General features: G+C 42.1%; 1 protein-coding gene across 2 annotated transcripts in view; it reads left to right on the top strand.

The window, feature by feature from the left end:
• Window positions 1-11,255, top strand: part of TMEM68 (transmembrane protein 68) — a 45,614-nt gene extending 34,359 nt beyond the window's left edge. For both annotated transcript variants that reach the window (XM_077492709.1, XM_077492710.1), the window contains one exon: window positions 10,866-11,255. In XM_077492709.1, coding sequence (XP_077348835.1) covers window positions 10,866-10,970 — 105 coding nt within the window. In that variant the 3' untranslated portion in view covers window positions 10,971-11,255. The remainder of the gene's footprint in view (window positions 1-10,865) is intronic.
• The last annotated feature ends 7,210 nt before the right edge of the window (window positions 11,256-18,465 follow it).

Raw genomic sequence — 18,465 nt, 5'->3', positions numbered from 1 at the left:
CATTCTAGATCTAAAGAATCTAAATCAGTTCCTGAAGATCCACTCCTTCAATGGAGTCGATCAGGTCAGTAGTTCCTATCCTACAAGGAGGAGAACTTCTGGCGTCTATCGACATCAGGGATGCATATCTGCATGTCCCTACATATCCCGCTCACCAAAGGTCTTTGCGGTTCAAAGTAGAACAACAGCATTTCAGTTTTTAGCCTTGCCCTTCGGGCCAGCTACGGCACTCAGGGTGTTCACAAAAGTGCTGGCCCCACCTCTAGCCAGGTTAAGGGCATAACAGTCTTGACGTACCTAGACGGTGTCTCGTTTGGAGTAAAGTGTACGCATTACAACCAATTACCTGAAAAATCTGGGTTGGATTCTCAACCTAGAAAAGTCTTCCTTAATACCGCTAAATAAGCTAGAGTATTTGGGTCTGATCATAGATACAGCCCAGAAAAAAAGGTGTTCTTGCCTCATGCAAAAATCAATTCCATAAGAGAGTTGGTGCGGATGATCGGGTCGAAAGGTCCCTCCATTCGCCTTTGCATCAGGTTGTTAAGAAAGATGGTGGCTTCATTTGAAGCATTTCCTTTTGCCCAGTTCCATTCGAGACTGTTGCAAAACAGTATTCTATCTGCTTGTAACAAAAACGATCCAAGCTTTAGACTTGCAATTACGGCTGTCCCCAAGGGTGTCCCAAAGCCTCAATTGGTGGTTACTAAAGAATTTGCTGAAAGAAAAATCCTTCAGACCAGTTATCTGAAAAGTGGTAACAGACACCAGCCTGTCGGGCTGGGGAGCAGTACTAAAGAAGACAACTGTCCAGGGACAGTGGTGAAGATCCGAAAGAGCCTTGCCCGTCAATATCCTAGATATTCCGGCAGTGCATCTGAAGGCCTGGATTTCCAGGTTACAGGATTGTCCTGTCAGGATCCAATCCAACAACGGCACAGCGGTGGCCTATATCAGTCAACAAGGGGGCACCAAAAGTCTTGCAGAGCAGACATAGGTGAATCATATACTAACTTGGGCAGAAAGTAATGTTCCATGCCTCGCAGTCTTCATTCCAGGGATAGAGAATTGGCAGGTGGACTATTGAGTCGCCAGCAGTTATTCCCAGGGGAATGGTCTCTTTGCCCCAACATTTTTTGAGGCTGTATGTCAAAGATGGGGTACTCCGGACATAGCTCTTCTAGCATCAAGATTCAACATAAAGTTAGTCAACTTTGTGTCCAAAACAAGGGATCCATTCGTATACAGAACAGATGCGTTGGTGATCTTGTGGGATCAGTTCTCACTGATCTATGCATTTTCCCCTATTTAATTGCTGACTCTACTTCTTTTCGGGATCAAGCTGGAAAGAAAGCCGGTAATTCAGGTAGCACCGGCATGGCCCAGAAGGTCATGGTATGCAGAAATAAAGATGGCAGTGGAGGATCCATGGTCCCTTCCACTAAGGCCAGACCTGTTCTCACAGGGGACAATATTCCATCCTACTTTATGAACGCTAAATTTAACATCCTGGCTATTGAAACCCACATTCTGAAGAAACATGGGCTTTTCGGGTCAGTTATCTCTACTTTTATTAATGCAAGGAAGCCAGCTTCCAGAACTATATATTATAGAGTCTGGAAGGCTTATGTTTCCTGGTGTGAATCCAAGAGTTGGCACCCTCGGAGATATATCATGGGCAGAATTCTTGCCTTTCTACAATTAGGCGTAGAGATGAAATTGGCCTTGAGTACTATTAAGGGCCAAGTCTCAGCCTTATCAATCTTATTTCAAAGACCGCTTGCTACTCATTCTTTAGTCCAGGGTTTTATGCAAGGGGTGATCCGGCAGTTAAATGACCTTTGAGCCCTTGGGACTAGAACTTCGTTCTGTCAGTGTTACAAAAACGGCCGTTTGAACCGATATAGCATATTCCCTTGGTCCTTCTGACAAGGAAGTTATGCCCTGTATACTCGACTGGTTTTCCCGTCGGAATAAACTCTGAAGGTTTTCCCTACGGAGCTCCACTGAAACTTTTGTGTGTACACACGGTCACACCAAAGTCCAATCATCAAGAATGTGGTGACGTACAGCACGTACAACGGGACTAGAAAAAGGAAGTTCAATACCCAGTAGCTTCTGTCTTGTACTTTCTTCAGAGCATGCATCATTTTTGGTCCATTGGAACAGCATACAGACAAGCGGTTTTCCCGATAGGAATTGGTTCCATCTGAAATATTTAGAACCTGTTCTATTTCTAGGTCCGTCAGAATTTGACGTAACAAGTCAGATGAGGCATACACACGATCGTAATATACAATGAAAACCTTCCGTCTGACTTGTTCTGACGGACATTCAGCTCCTGTGTACATGGCATTAGTGTTCTTGTTTGCTATATCCTCAGCAAGGAGGGTTTGGAAATTGGCTGCTCTTTTTTGTAAAGAGCCATACTTGATTATTCATGAGGACGGAATGGTGTTACACCTTCGTCCAGACTTTTACCAAAAGTGGTTTCAGGTTTTCACCTGAACCAAGATAATGTCCTGCCATCATTTGTTTTCTTTTTTTTTCCAAAGCCATGTTCCAGGGAAGTCACTACATTGTCTTGATGTGGTGAGAGCAGTGAAAATCTATTTAAAGACAACTGCTCAGATTCGAAAGACTAATGTCTTATTTATTCTGCCAGAGGGTCCTAAGAAAGGACAGGCAGCGTTGAAATCCACTGTCGCTAAGTGTATTTGGCAAGTTATAATTCAAATTTATAATTAAGGGGTACATTTCCCCCTTTTCAAGTTTAAGGCACACTCTACCAGGGCGAACAAAGCAGTTGCAATTCAACTGTTCAAATTCCGCGCCACGTGAACAAAAACACTAATGAGAAATATACACAAAGAGCAGCTCCCTGGAAAAGTGAAAGAAAACACCTGTAGAGTGATAACAATGATTAAGGGCGCTCTGTAAGAAGCATTATTCTAAACCACCGATTTGTAAAATAATTTCTGAACCACTAAGTTGCAATGGCTGTGACAAAAAAACTTGCAACAATATGGTGATCACCAGAGTAAAAATATGCACATAGAAAATGACAATAATTACACTGGAAAAATGGTGAACATCAGTGAACCACTGTACGTAATAATAATAATGAACAATGTAAAGTCCCAATAACGTGTCTCTACAAAGAATAAGTTCTGCCGAATTCGAACGATCCGGAACGTGAAAAACAAATAATTGTGATATAGTATCAAGTAGGGAAAAGGCTTGCGACTCCCTCCACCATATACGTAGAACTACACCAGTAGTGAAGATACAAGTCCAAACTGCTTACCAGATCCGTTTGACCACTTTAGTTAAAAAGTAAGTCAAACAACGCTTGTACAGGAAAATGCCTGCTCATATGGATGCCGATGCAAATGATAGTAGATGGTGTATCTCTCTTCACAGACTCAAGCGGCAAATGTGAAAAAATACAAAAAGATCCATAGCATAATACTGACTTTAATAATAAAAAAATAGGTAAACAGACAGCCAAAGGGCTCCTTACATGGTTTTGTGCCTGACCTGGCACTGGGACTGCTCGCTCTTACCGAAAAAATCACTCTCCAACCCAAGGAAACAATCCTTCCGCATTCTAAATTTGGCGTGCGTTCCAGGCCGGCAAACCAGAGGGCCAGAGATGGCGTTCGAATAGCGTGACCAAGTGCCACTCCGACGTACGTTTCATTGTTTAACGTCTTCAGGAAGCTCACTGGGTCACTGGTAATTGTCGCTTATATCAGATCACTTATCGAATTGTAGCGAATAAAAAAAGCAGGTCGTGTGCAGCCTCAGTACAAGCAAGGCAAAACACAACTAGCAATAATAATTGGCAATCATATCGAATCAACAACAGGTAACACCGAATTCCCCCTGGTCGATCCATTATTAGTAGGATGGAGTCCCTGTTTTCAAGGTTGGGTGAATATTTAGATGGCTTTTTTAAAACGCTAGTCCCTCTGAGTCCTATCTTAAGGACAGCAGATATTTGATAATCTCCTTGCAAGGACGGGTGGCCACTGATGACACCCTTTTGATTACAATAGATATTGAATCCCTTTATACTAACATCCGGCACCATGATGCACTGGATGCACTAAAATGGGCATTAAATAAATAATCTAACCTTTAAAAAGTTGCAGATCAATTTTTTACTAAAAGGGTTAAAGTTGGCTATGACTAATAAACTTCATTTGGGCAAATAACGATTTTTATAACCAGATAGGGGGGGTGGCCATGGGGGCACGGTATGCCCCGAATATAGCCAATATTGTACTCAATAAATGGGAATCTGAGAGCATTTTTTCTTGATATGAATAGGTCTTTGGTGTGCTATAAAAGATACATCTATGACGTGATCCTGTTTTGGCAGGGTGATCAGGCCAGTTTTGTATCTTTCTTGGGGACAATGAATATGAACAAATATGGTTTAAAATTTTCAGCAGAATTAAGTAGGACAGAGGTTAATTACTTGGACCTTACCATCACTAAACAAGGTGAGGGGTTCCTAACTAAAACCTTTTTTAAGGCCACTGACAGGAATGGCTACGTGCCCACGCACAGTTGCCATCGCCCTCAGTGGATTGGAGCAGTCCCCAAGGGACAATACATGAGACTCAGGCGAAACTGTACAAATGAGGTTGATTTTGTCACACAAGCGGGAATTCTCACAGAGCGATTCCTAGAAAAAGGGTATAGGCCAGAGACCCTAAGTAGAGATCTTGATAAAGTGTCAAATATGGAGAGACAATCCCTATTGACCCCCAAGCCTAAATCTACATTTAAGGGTGAATTGGCTTTTGTGACAGGATTCAATAGACAATACAAGCAATTGGAGACTATTTTCAAAAAATATTGGCCCATTTTACAAAAAGACAAAGACCTTGCATCTACCATTCCAAATAGGCCTAGGTTCATCTATAGGAGGGCCCCTGGCCTTAGAAAGCGGCTAGCTCGAAATGTACCAGACCCGCCAAAGAAATGGGTGAGTTTCTTGGATGGTTCGGGTTTTCACTTCTGTACCAGGTGTCGTGCATGTAAAGTTACTAGGGGTCCTGGGATACCTAAAAAAAATGCTTAATTTTACATCACGTGTAACAGGAGAAGAATTTTAAGATTAAACCTCTCATTACTTGCAATTCAGATCACGTTACTTACGTATTGGAATGCCCATGTTCATTGCAATATGTAGGCCATACTACAAGACAATTAAAGATTATAATAAATGAGCATCTTGGAAATATAAAAAAAGGTTTTCCCAACCACAGTGTCTCAAGACACTTTAAACAGCACCATAATAGCGATCCTTCCTTGTGTAGGTTCTATGGGATTGATAAAATCACAAGACACTGGAGAGGAATGAACATTGAACTTGATCTAAATTGTTTCTTATCCAATGACTAATTGAATTAAAACAGTTTTAGGAACTTTCCTCCATGTCCCCCTGTCCATATAGGTATACCAGACTAGGGTTATCCCGCTCTCCTTTTTTCTTTGCTACTTTTAAATTCTTATACGTTTTTTATTTAGGTGTCAATCATGGTTTGATTACCTCTGGTTGCTATTGCACAGGTTGTCCTGCCCCTTTGGAGCATTTATGTGCTCCCATATGGGACAGGTGTATGTGTATTTTTGCATCTATGTGTTTTAATTTATGGTTGGTAATGTGCTTGTGTACATGTCTTCTCCCTATGTTTTTTTTTTTTTTTTTTTTTATGTATATTCGCACATATATACTTTTTTTTATAAAGTGTTTTGTAAAAGAACATTTTTTTTATCGTTATATTTTCTTATATTGATTTTGTTTATGTTGGAATCATGTGAAAGATTAGTAACTCACTTGCCATCCATTTTATGATCTGTTTTTTATATTTTTACCCTTGAATGTAAAATGTATTGATGTCACCTTTGTCCTATTAATTATACATTGTTAATATGAATGTGAATAATTGCATTTGTTCGTTGTCACCTGGGTGGCACTGGGGCTGCACACGACCTTTTTTTTTCCATTCATTAAATTTTTTTTAGTGATTCGATCTTATTGACTTCCGTATCCGTCACAATTCGATAAGGATTTGATATGGTTTACCACTGACTTTGTTATTCGAGTGGGATTCAGTATAAATGCCAATCGGTATTGTTCGTTGCTTTGCCTTATTGGCTGCGCACAACCTGTATTGTTCATCCGCCAATATTTGTTAGTGTTTTGATATAATTGACAATCACGTCCGTCACAATTCGATGTTACCTGTTGTTGATTCGATATGATTGCCAATTATTATTGCTAGTTGTGTTTTGCCTTGCTTGTACTGAGGCTGCGCATGACCTGCTTTTTTATTCGCTAAAATTCGATAAGTGATCTGATATAAGCGACAATTACCAGTGACCCAGTGAGCTTCCTGAAGACGTTAAACAACGAAACGTACGTCGGAGCGGCACTTGGTCACGCTATTCGAACGCCATTTCCGGCCCTCTGGTTTGCCGGTCTGCAGGCCTGGAACGCACGCCAAATTTAGAATGCGGAAGGATTGTTTCCTTGGGTTGGAGAGTGATTTTTTTCGGTCAGAGCGAGCAGTCCCAGTGCCTGGTCAGGCACAAAACCATGTAAGGAGCCCTTTGGCTGTCTGTTTACCCATTTTTTTTATTATTAAAGTCAGTATTAGGCTATGGATCTTTTTGTATTTTTTCACATTTGCCGCTTGAGTCTGTGAAGAGAGATACACCATCTACTATCATTTGCATCGGCATCCATATGAGCAGGCATTTTCCTGTACAAGCGTTGTTTGACTTACTTTTTAACTAAAGTGGTCAAACGGATCTGGTAAGCAGTTTGGACTTGTATCTTCACTGCTGGTGTAGTTCTACGTATATGGTGGAGGGAGTCGCAAGCCTTTTCCCGACTTGATACTATATCACAATTATCATTTGTTTTTCACGTTCCGGATCGGTCGAATTCGGCAGAACTTATTCTTTGTAGAGACACGTTATTGGGACTTTACATTGTTCATTATTATTATTACGTACAGTGGTTCACTGATGTTCACTATTTTTTCCAGTGTAATTATTGTCATTTTCTATGTGCGTATTTTTACTCTGGTGATCAACATATTGTTGTAAGTTTTTTTTGTCACAGCCATTGCAACTTAGTGGTTCAGAAATGATTTTACAAATCGGTGGTTTAGAATAATGCTTCTTACAGAGTGCCCTTAATCATTGTTATCACACTCTACCAGGGCGGTTAGTGCTTCTTGGGCAGTGCGTCACCAGGCCTCCATGGTTCAGATCTGTAAGGTCGCAACTTGGTCTTCAATCCATACATTCACAAAAATGTTATCAGGTGAATGTAAGGAGGTATAAGGATATCGCCTTTTGGGGCAATGTGCTTGCAGGCAGCAATCTAAGTCCTCAAGTATGGGGTACCCTGCGGGTTTTCTCTCCCTCCCCTCAAGTAGTGTTGCTATGGGACGCCCCATTAAGTAATTACTTAGGCTCTATGTCCCATGATGTACGATAAAGAAAATAGGATTTTTATTATAGCTTACCAAAAATACTTTTCTTGTAATACATCATGGGACACAGAGGTCCCTCCCATCTTTGGGATTTAAGTATATTGCTTTGCTACATAAACTGATGCGCTCCTGGAAGGAGGAAGGGTTATATAGGGAGTGAACTTCCTTGATTGTCAACACCTGAAAGTGGACCATAACCCATTAACCACTTAAGCCCCGGACCAATTTGCAGCCAAAGGACCAGACCCCTTTTTGCGATTCGGCACTGCGTCGCTTTAACTGACAATTGCGTGGTCATGCGACGTGGCTCCCAAACAAAATTGGCAAAAAAAAATGTTTCCCCACAAATAGAGCTTTCTTTTGGTGGTATTCGATCACGTCTGTGGTTTTTATTTTTTGCGCTATAAACATAGAGCGACAATTTAAAAAAAATGCTATATTTTTTACTTTTTGCTATAATAAATATCTCCAAAAAATATTTAAAAAACACATATTTTTTTCCTTAGTTTAGGCCCATACGTATTCTTCTACATATTTTTGTTAAAAATAAAATAAAAAATAAATCACAATAGGCGATTATTGAATTGCGCAAAAGTTATAGCATTTACAAAATGGGTGATAGTTTAATAGCATTTTTATTATTTATTTTTTTTGCTAGTAATGGCGGCGATTTTTTTATTTTTTTTTCTTGTGACTGCTACATTATGGCGGACATTTTTGACACATTTCTGGGACCATTGTCATTTATACAGCAATCAGTGCTATTTAAATACATGGCTTCCTGTGTAAATGGCAGTGAAGGGGTTAACCACTAGGGGGCGGGGAGGGGTTAAGTGTGACGTGTGTTTTTTACTGTAGGGAGGCATGGCTTAGCATGGGACATCACTGATCGTCTTTCCCTATAACAGGGAACAGACGATCAGTGACAGCCACACTAGGAAGCGCAGGGAGAGGTTTGTATACACTTACCTCTCCCTATACTTCAGCTCTGTGACCGGGTTCCACGGCCACAGAGCTCAGGACCGGGGCGCGAGCACGCCACCGGCAACACGCGCCGGGCCCACGGCTGGGCACTTAAAGAACAACGTACCTGTACGTTGATGAGCCCAGCCGTGCCATTCTGCCAGCGTAAATGTGCAGGAGGCTCTGTGTCCCATGGTGTACTCCAAGGATTTTACAGGTGAGCTTATTCTACCAGAGGGTCCTAAGACAGGACAGGCAGCATTGCAATCCACTGTCGCTAAGTGTATTTGGCAAGTTTTATAATTCAAATTTATAATTAAGGGGTACATTTCCCCCTTTTCAAGTTTAAGGCACATTCTACCAGGACGGTTAGTGCTTCTTGGGCAGTGCGTCACCAGGCCTCCATGGTTCAGATCTGTAAGGTCGCAACTTGGTCTTCAATCCATACATTCACAAAATGTTATCAAGTGGATGTAAGGGGGTATGAGGATATGGCCTTTGGGCGCAGTGTACTGCAGGCAGCAGTATAGGTCCTCAAGTCTATGGGTACCCTCTGGGTTGTGTCTCCCTCACCTCAAGTAGCATTGCTATGGGACATCCCATGATGTGCAATAAAGAAAATATGATTTTTATTACAGCTTACCTGTAAAATCCTTTTCTGGGAGTACAGCATGGGACACAGAGGTCCCTTCCCTCTTTTGGGATATAAGTATATTGATTTTCTACAAAAACTGATGTGCTCCTGCAAGGAGGAAGGGTTATATAGGGAGTGAACTTTCTGGATTAAGTATACCAGTGTCCATCACCTGAAGGTGGCCCATAACCCATTAAGTAATTACTTAAGGATCTGTGTCTCATGATGTACTCCAAGAAAAGGATTTTACAGGTATGCTGTAATAAAAATCCTATATCTTTTTTTTTTTTTTCACTAGTAATGGTGGTGATCTGCGATTTTATTTATTTTTTAGCAGTACTGCAAAATTGCGGCAGACAGATTGGACACTTTTTTTTTTGGGACCATTGACATTTATGCAGCGATCAGTGCTATAAATAACCACTGATTACTGTGTAAATGTCACTGACAGGGAAGGAGTTAACACTAAGGGGCGACCAAGGGGTCAAATGTGTTTCCTTTATGTGTGTTCTAACGTAGGGGTGGGGATGGGCTGCCAGGGAAAGAAATTGCTGTTCCCTATCACTGGGAACAGTAGATCTGTCATGTCATCTGTCAGAACAGGGAATCGCCTTGTTTACAAAGGCAGTTTCCCGTTCTGCCTCCTGTAATAGGCGATTTTGGGTCGCCGGCGGACATTGAGTTTAAGTAGATCTAAATTAAATTTACTAAAATTTTATATAATATTTACCAAGCTAATGTATAACTTCAAAAATATTTTTCAATCTCTTTAAAGCTGCATTTTTTTTTAGAATAGCACCCGGTGATCCTGCCATAAAGGTCCTGTTATAGGGTGAAATTCTGTTACTGTCTCCCAATTTCCTTTTTTATGCAATGCCAGCATCACATGGGCTTTATGCAGACTAAAAGCAGCCTTGCCAATTATTGTGTCGTGGGCATATGCTGTTGTTGACCTTCAGCTGCCAAGAGTGAGGGCATGCTTATATACAAGAAGTGGCTGCAAAGAGGCCTCGGGAAAACCGAAGTAGTGAGATGAAAAAAGGGGTGAAAAATATATATTGTCATGCTTAACACTAACACAGGTGGTCAGGCACTCTAGCTGGCTTCAGTGTGCTTCACCTATAGCATCCCCATTTCCCATAAGGGAAGCGGCCTACCAGTAGTCTGTTCCCCCAGGTCTTATACACAATGATATAGTGCCTGGCTACCACGTCGGGGCAGGCCCAAACAGGTACTTGCCATAGGCAGAGTGGTTCAATGGCAGTCCAGGTACAGGGCAGGCAAGGTTCAAAATAGTCAGGGTCAAAGGCAGCCAGAGTTCAGAGTTCCAATCCGAGGTCATAGACTCCAAACAGCAGAGCAGACAAACGGGGGGCGTGAAGCACGTGTTACACAATATGACAAGCATGAGACTGCAGGCTTGGCTGGCTTAAATTCCGGTTTGGTCCCCCACCCAGACTGGTTACATCAATGACCTTGCAGGTGGACAGACAGATGGGGAGAATGCATCACAGCCAAAACCAGGATGCTGGAATGAGTGTAGCTCCTGTCATGGAACAGGAGCTCTACACGCTCCTGACAGGTATGAACTGATTTCTGTAAAGGTTGATTACAAAACTTTAGCTAAATAAATATTCATTTAAGGTTTACATCTACTTTTAAATATATGGCAATATGATTAATTTGTACACCGTGTAATAAACATGGCATTTGTGTTTACTAGTAAACCTTTGTCTTTCTTTCAGACAAAATGTGGCATTCAGTCACTAATAGACACGCACCAAAAAATCCCGGGAAATATTTTTCGTGCCCTGCTGGAAAGGTTTCACAGCAGAAATAAAGAAGATTAAAGTGCAATTTGTATTTAGACCTTCAGAAGCACAATGATGTCTGTTTTATAGCTTTTACTTTCATTAACCTTACTTTTTTTCTATGGACTTCTTCTTGCATGATTACTGAAACAAATTTTTTCATCTAACACAAACCTGGAAATTATACTTATCTTCTTGAAATGCTTTCTTATTGGGTTTCTAAGAAGTTGAGTCATTGCAGTATTTTGTTCCTGTTTCTAAGTAGAAAATGTTTTTCCGCTTATGTACAGACAATAAAATCAGTTCAGGTTTATGTGGAATAAAGGGTTAGTTCATGTTTATAATAATTAAAACTTGACCAAGAAGGTGGTAACATTTTTAACAAAACTCCTACCTGGTCAGCCACACTTTCAGCAATTCATTGTCATTAAAGTTGCAGTCAGCCTACTTGCACTGTCCTACAATTATGCCCTGTACACACGGTTGGAAATTCTGACGGAAAAGGTCCGATCGAATTATATTGTCAGAAAATCCAATCGTGTGTGGGCTCTATTGGACTTTTTCCATCGGAAATTCAGACGGAAAAAATTTGAGAGCAGGATCTAAAATTTTCCAACAAAAAATCTGATCTGAGTTTTTCCGATCGTTTGTAGAGAATTCCAACGGACAAAGTACCACGCATGCTCAGATCAAATTACGAGACCAAAGCTATTGGCTACTAGCCTCTACGTAGTCCCGTCGTACGCAACGAATGTCACCTCGTTCCAAACGATCGGATTTTCTGATAACTTTGTCCGACCGTGGGTATGCAACACCAGTTTCAGACAAAATCCATCTGAAAAAAATCTGATGGATTTTGTGGTCGGAATGTCCGACCGTGTGTAAAAGGCATAAAACTAGGATACACACAGGCGAGGGGTGAAAACAAATGCTATAATCCAGTCATATGTCTGGCTCATCCAGTTGTGTTTAGTCATCAAATTTAATTGTGGGACATTTGGGAATCCTCACTAGGCATTGAACATCGGTGAGCGATGATTGCACTACATGATGTACAATTCAGTGCATGTTCAAAGTCAGAAACCTGTACAAACCCAGAATTGTAGCTGTGGGTTGCATCTTTTGAAGAGGCCCGAAACAGTATTACAAAATTAAGGGGGAAGCATGTTTTTAATATAAATGAGTTTGTACATTTTGATTGACACCTATTGAAGTGCAGCATTTTTTTTTAAGTGAAAAAGACAAACTGACCCTTAAAATTGTCCATATACGTAATATACATGTTGGTTAATGCAGAAAAGCAATAAATAACATTTACACCAGCTATTCCCATCTAGGGTTTCTCCATAGGTTGCTAGGGGTTCTTGGAGCTGTGGCTGGCCAACAACTTATTAGATGGTGTCTCCATAGTTCTGGGGCCAACGATGATTGGGAGAGCCAGATGCAGGACACCAATGAGGTTTTAAGATGTCTGTAAGGGTGGCATTCTGAACACCCTTGCAAGGGAGGCATTCTTTCCACAGGCCACCATTGTAAGAGACATTTTTCTCACTGACCTTCAATGAATTGGTCTTAGCAGGAGTTCCTCAGATGAGAAAATTATGGAGGGGCAGCTGTAAGCCCTTGTACACATGGTCGGACATTCCGACGGAAAATGTCTGATCGGACTGTGTTGTCGGATAATCCGATCGTGTGTGGGCTTCATCTGACTTTTTCCAATCGGAATGTCCGACCAACAAAGTTTAAGAGCTGGATATAAAAACTTTCCGACAACACGATCCGATTTGACTTTGCCCGATCGTTTGTAGAGAATTCCGATCAAAGTGCCACGCATGCTCAGATCAAATTCCTAGACCAAAGCTATTGGCTACTAGCCTGAACGTAGTCCCGTCGTAACTAAATAACGTCATCACGTTACGAACAATCGGATTTTCCGATAACTTTGTCCGACCATGTGTATGCAACACAGTTTTCGGACAAAATCCGACGGATTTTGTTGTCGTTGTCGGAATGTCCGACCGTGTGTACAAGGGCTAAGAGTCAATTGGGTGTGCCACACGCAAAGTTGCTGATAAAGGAGCATGCTGACAGTTGAAAACAACAAAGGATGAGCTCATCAGTATGTAGTTGCTCATTTATTTCTAATTACGTGCTGGATGCAGAAAAACAACCTAGCTGAGTTTTCTAAATGTGGTAGAGAAAAGGTCACTAGTCTAACTGTTCTGCCCAGCAGGGCAACTGGTATAGCGTAAACCTAGCCTAAAACTGCAACTCAAAAACAGCTAAAATTAAAGAGACACTGTCAGTACAAACAAATCTCCAAAACAGTGCAGTAATTACTAAATCCCAGGCTATTCTAACAGGAAATCTCAAACGCTTCCTCCAACACTAAAGCTCGCCCACCCCTTTCTGTCTCCTGAGCATTCTTATTGGCAGTGAGGCGGACCAAATTAGTAATGAGCAAATAGAAATTGTTAGGTAGCGTCGGTAAATCTCCATCTATCAGAATTGGCCTCCCTAAAAATGAATTTCCCTTTTCAGTGGCTCCCCTCGCTGCCCTATTTAGGGATACGTCTTACTCCCACCTATGAGGGCTTGTACCAGGCAAATTTTCCTCCTCTATTTAGGAAACGTACTGACTCGTTATCTTCTTGGACTCACCTTCTGCTCTCCTGGTTCGGCAGGATCGTTGCGGTACGCATGACTTATCTCCCAAAATTATTGTACTTTTTTCGAGTGTTACCGGTAGCTTCCCATATCCTCCGACTTCATCAAAAGAGATTACAAAAATTTATCTGGAGCTCCTCTAGGCCCCAAATTCATAAGCAAATAATGTACGCTCGTCGAATTAATGGAGGCTTCTCGGTCCCTAACCTCCAAGCCTATTATGTTGCGGCGACCGTGGCTCCCTTGGCCCACCTTCACGACACTTATCAAATGCCTTTATGGGCTACCATGGACCTTGTTGATTCTCATCCTATTCCTATCTCCTCAATACCATGGTTGCCCCCAAAGGACCGCCCGCGTGGGTTTGGGCCTTGTATGACTCATTCCCTCCGGGTCTGGGATTCTGTCAAACACTCGGCGGGATTACTATCCCCCCACCTGCCATTATTACGTCTTGTTCATTGCCCTTTATTCCCCCCTAGCTGTGAAAATCCTAGGCAATTCTCCTGGTGGGCGGATAATGGCTTTACGGATGTCCATTCTCTGCTCACCCCAATGAGAATGCTTACATTTGACTCCCTGAGATCTTCCCATGATATCCCCCTTAGAGAGCATTACAGTTACCTTCAACTCAAGCATTTCATTCAACAGCTTCTCAAAGCTCTTCCTACCCCGTACGCATTGACCCCCTTTGAACGTGTCTGTAGGTCCCAACCTCATTCCTCCGGACTAATATCTTTGATTTATTCCTTTATTACTACTTTTAAGAAACCCCGCGTTAGGAAGTATCATCTTCAATGGGAAACGGACCTGGGCAGGAGGTTGGATGTAGAGGACTGGCAGACCATGACATTGTCCCTTATGAAAAGTTCCAGGAATGTGTCCATCCTCGAGAATGCATATAAAGTTTTTTACAGGTGGTATTATACGCCATCCAGGATAGCTCGCTTTATCCCCTCCTACTCACCCAATTGCTTTCGGGGCTGTGCAAGTGCAGACACCATGGCCCATATCTGGTGGTCATGCCCTAAGGCCTGCAGATTATGGATTAGGGTTTATACCCTACTGCGTAATATGCTCCACTCTAATTTTAGAAGGGACCCCTTTGAAGCCCTCTTATGTAAATCCATCCCAGAACTTTTTCGTCCGGAGAGGCAGCTAGCCCAGCATCTTTTTAGTGCCACTAAGATTACTATTGCAAGAGCGTGGAAAACTCCAACACTTAGCTTTGAAGCTGTTAAAAACCACATGAACGACATAATGGTTAACGAAAAGCTGACATCATTTACCTCTGTCACCCATGCCAAATTCCTCAGTGTGTGGCAACCATGGATAACTTGTATCCGGCCCTCTAGGTTTAATGACCAACTTCTTTCAATTTAGGGGCGTGTGGGCGCGGCCCCAGAGGACCTCTTCCCCCTTCTCTTTTCTTTCTTCTCTCCCCCCCCCCCCCTTTTTGCTTTTTATCTTTTTCTTTACTCCCTCTTTGTGGGCACTCTTACCCACGGTCTGTATTCTATCTATTCCTCTTTTTTTTCTATTTGTCCTTTTTGGTGACTCCCATTTAGAGGAGTCGACATGTGGTTGAGGATTATACTGATATGAGATATTTTGAAGTCGAGGTGACTCATCTCAGGGAGGAAAATTCAATTTTCTTTTTATCTTTATTTTTCTCCATCGCTTCTTCTGTATGCCTGTTTAGCAGCAAAACCCGGCACCTATGTGTCTTTATATCAATATTTTTGATGTTACCTGAGCTAGGCTGCACTATATATGGCCTTTTTGAGACGCAATTGAATTTACAATATGATTATCTGTTTATACTGGGCCTTTGTTTTTTTTTTTTCTTTTACTACCTTTTATTGTCTTGTGGAACATTTATAACACCTATGTATCCTCCCCTCATTGAGACACTCGTTTCTTTTTTCCCCTCATTTTTCTGTCTGATGTCTCAGTCACATGTCTGTATTGATATGTTACGCTTAACTTTCAATAAAATATTTGTAAAAGAAATTGTTAGGTAGCACCAAGAACGATCAAAAGGCCAAGGGTTCAGCCTTAATGGTCAGGTTTTGGAGGCCGTTGTAGCTATGTACATGCACCAGCCATTGGTTGTACTGACAGGATATCTTTTAGTATATTTTTAAATAAGTAGAAACTTTGGTCAAGAGTTCTTCTACGCATATATTTGTGAATATTATTGTAGCTTTTTTTATATGCTGTACTTTGTTTTTAGGTTTTATGGTCTGTTAAAAAAAAAAAAGCTACAGCAGACAGAATCGCTGTGTGCCTGTAGCAGAATAATTATTGATGTAAATAAATAGTGATTTTTTTTTTGATTTTTTTCAAAGAATGTGTTGAAAATGGCTGCGTTATGTCTGTATGTGTTCTTAAAGCTTTATTTTCACAGCCACTTCCTGCAGCAGCTAGAGTCTGTAACACTCCCCTTTTGTAGTCTTTCAGACCCTGCAAATTATGTAACTTCCTTCACAGCTCTGATGGAGGGGGGGGATTAAATACATCCTAATTAGCATTTCAGTCCTGCCCAGTCACACCTACAGGAAGACCTCCTAAGTTCCGCATCACAGATCACAGCATTATTCAAGTAGGAAACCCCTTTATACACAACCTATTACGATAGTTGTGCTGCTAGGTAGGATTGAATGGATCGCAATTAGAATTCAATCCTGCTCAGTTACAGGGAGAGTCATACCCCTCAGATCCCACCCTTCCTGAGTCCTGCTCTCTATGAAGTGAATAATTACATATGAAGGAAACCGCTTCATAATAACCTCCCATAGCTTTGTAGTAAGCCATTATTCTTTGGCATGTTTCAAGGCATGAATGACACAGGAGGAAGTATGACACATTTACACCTTTAACCACCCATATGAAGGCCCAGATACACCCACAGTAACTCTATGACCCATCTACATCAACTCCCAGAACTGGTACAAGTGACTTCCGTAGCTACAGAGGCTCAAAGGATCATGGGAGATGTATCAGAACTGGAAACAGGAAGTCGCAGAACTCTGAAATTCAGCCAGGAGGAGTGACCTCACAGACACAGAAGCTTGCTGTATACAGCTAACGTAGGTAAGTTATACAGGAACAGACAGCGGAGTTGCGATTCATTTACATATTCAATGCATCTGTCATATTGGGGAGGAAAAGGTGGAGTTCTTTAAATTGTCAATAACTCCAGAAAGATTAGTATTAACTGTTGTAGAGATTTTTTTGGTTAAAGTGTACATCTAGGCAAAATTTTATTTAGTTTCAGATAGATAGGTTAATCTCCCCAATGCCCAATCTATTTGTACTGTAGCCCCTTGTCACCAAGATAGTAAGCGTAAATCCAAAATTTTTGAATTGTCTCCAGAACAAAAGGCAAGGGGGGACTTGTTCTGGGGACAACTGTCTGAGGTGAATCCTTTTAGTTTTCTGTTGTGTTTCTGGGACAGGAAGTGAAATTTACCCAATGGTATACAACAGTGTTTCTCAACCTGTGGTATGCGTACCCCTGGGGGTGCATGCACCAAGGGCAGGGGGTACGCTGCTCAGAGCTGGTGCCACCATAAAGCAGCACAAGTGGCCGTCCTAATTTGTGTTGAAAACGACCGGCAGCCGCTGCCTGCTGCCATTTTTTTTTACCTTCTCTAAGAAGTCAGGCCGCGGCCGGCCGGCTGGCCAGCCAGCCATTCTGGGAGTTTTTAGTCCTTGCTCAAGCGCAGAGGAAACTACAACTGCTGCAGGCAGGGCACGCCAGGGTGACATGACGTGTGACTGGCTCAGCCTGGGCCCTGGCAGCAACTTGACCCCAGGGCCAGGAGCATTACCCCCTCAGGAGGCCATGGCAAGCAAGGACCTGCTGAGCTGCCAGGTGAGAGACCCTGACACCCCAAACTGACCCCACAACCCATCTCCCTATACACCCAATTTACCCTGTGCTAGTGATCAGGCTGCATTGGATGGGCACTGGTCAGACTGCATTGATGAACACTGGTGAGGCTGCATTTGTTTATCAGTATATCACAAGTACAGTACACCCCTAACATTTTGGAAATATTTTATTCTATCTTTTCATGTTACAACACTGAAGAAATTACATTTTGCTACAATGTAAAATAGCGAGTGTACAGCTTCTACAACAGTGTAAATTTGCTGTCCCCTCAAAATAACTCAACACACAGCCATTCATGTCTAAACTGCTGGCAACAAAAGTGAGTACACTAAGTGAAAATGTCCAAATTGGGCCATTTTCCCTCCCTGGTGTCATGTGACTCGGTGTTACAAGGTCTCAGGTATGAACGGGGAGCAAGTGTGTTAAATTTGGTGTAATCACACTAACTCTCTCTTACTGGTCACTGAAAGTTGAACATGCCACCTCATGGCAAAGAGCTCTCAGGGAATCTGAGAAAAAGAATTGTTTCTGTACATAAAGGATGGCCTGGGCTCTAAGAAGTTTGTCAAGACCCTGAAACTGAGCTGCAGCACAATGGCCAAGACCATTCAGCGGTTTAACCACTTACGGACCGCCATCATTATACGCCGGCACTTTGAAGTGGAATACTGGGGTTATGGCAGCAGCTAGCTACCATAACCCCGTTATCCACTTCTTCACGGGTAGTCCACTTTCAGATAAAAGTGGTCTCAGCGGCAGATTCGCCACAAGATTGCTTTTATCGGTGGCAGGAGAGGAGCCCACTCTCTGGTGCCCCTGGTCCACTGCTTACCAGAGCTGCCTATCACGTCCTCTCCCCTGCTTGGCATGGAGCTGAGTGAGGTCCCCCCATACAATTGCAGGGCAGGTGCAACGTCAAAATGTCACTTCCACCCACAGCTCTTAAAAGGGACTTTTATTTTTTTT

Source organism: Lithobates pipiens, unplaced genomic scaffold (assembly GCF_037356315.1).
Source record: "Lithobates pipiens isolate NorthernLeopardFrog02 unplaced genomic scaffold, aLitPip1_a1.2 Scaffold_19, whole genome shotgun sequence".
Classification (NCBI taxonomy): Eukaryota; Metazoa; Chordata; class Amphibia; order Anura; family Ranidae; genus Lithobates; species Lithobates pipiens.
Note: the sequence above shows the minus strand (reverse complement) of the source record. Positions and strands in the feature narration are given on the sequence as shown.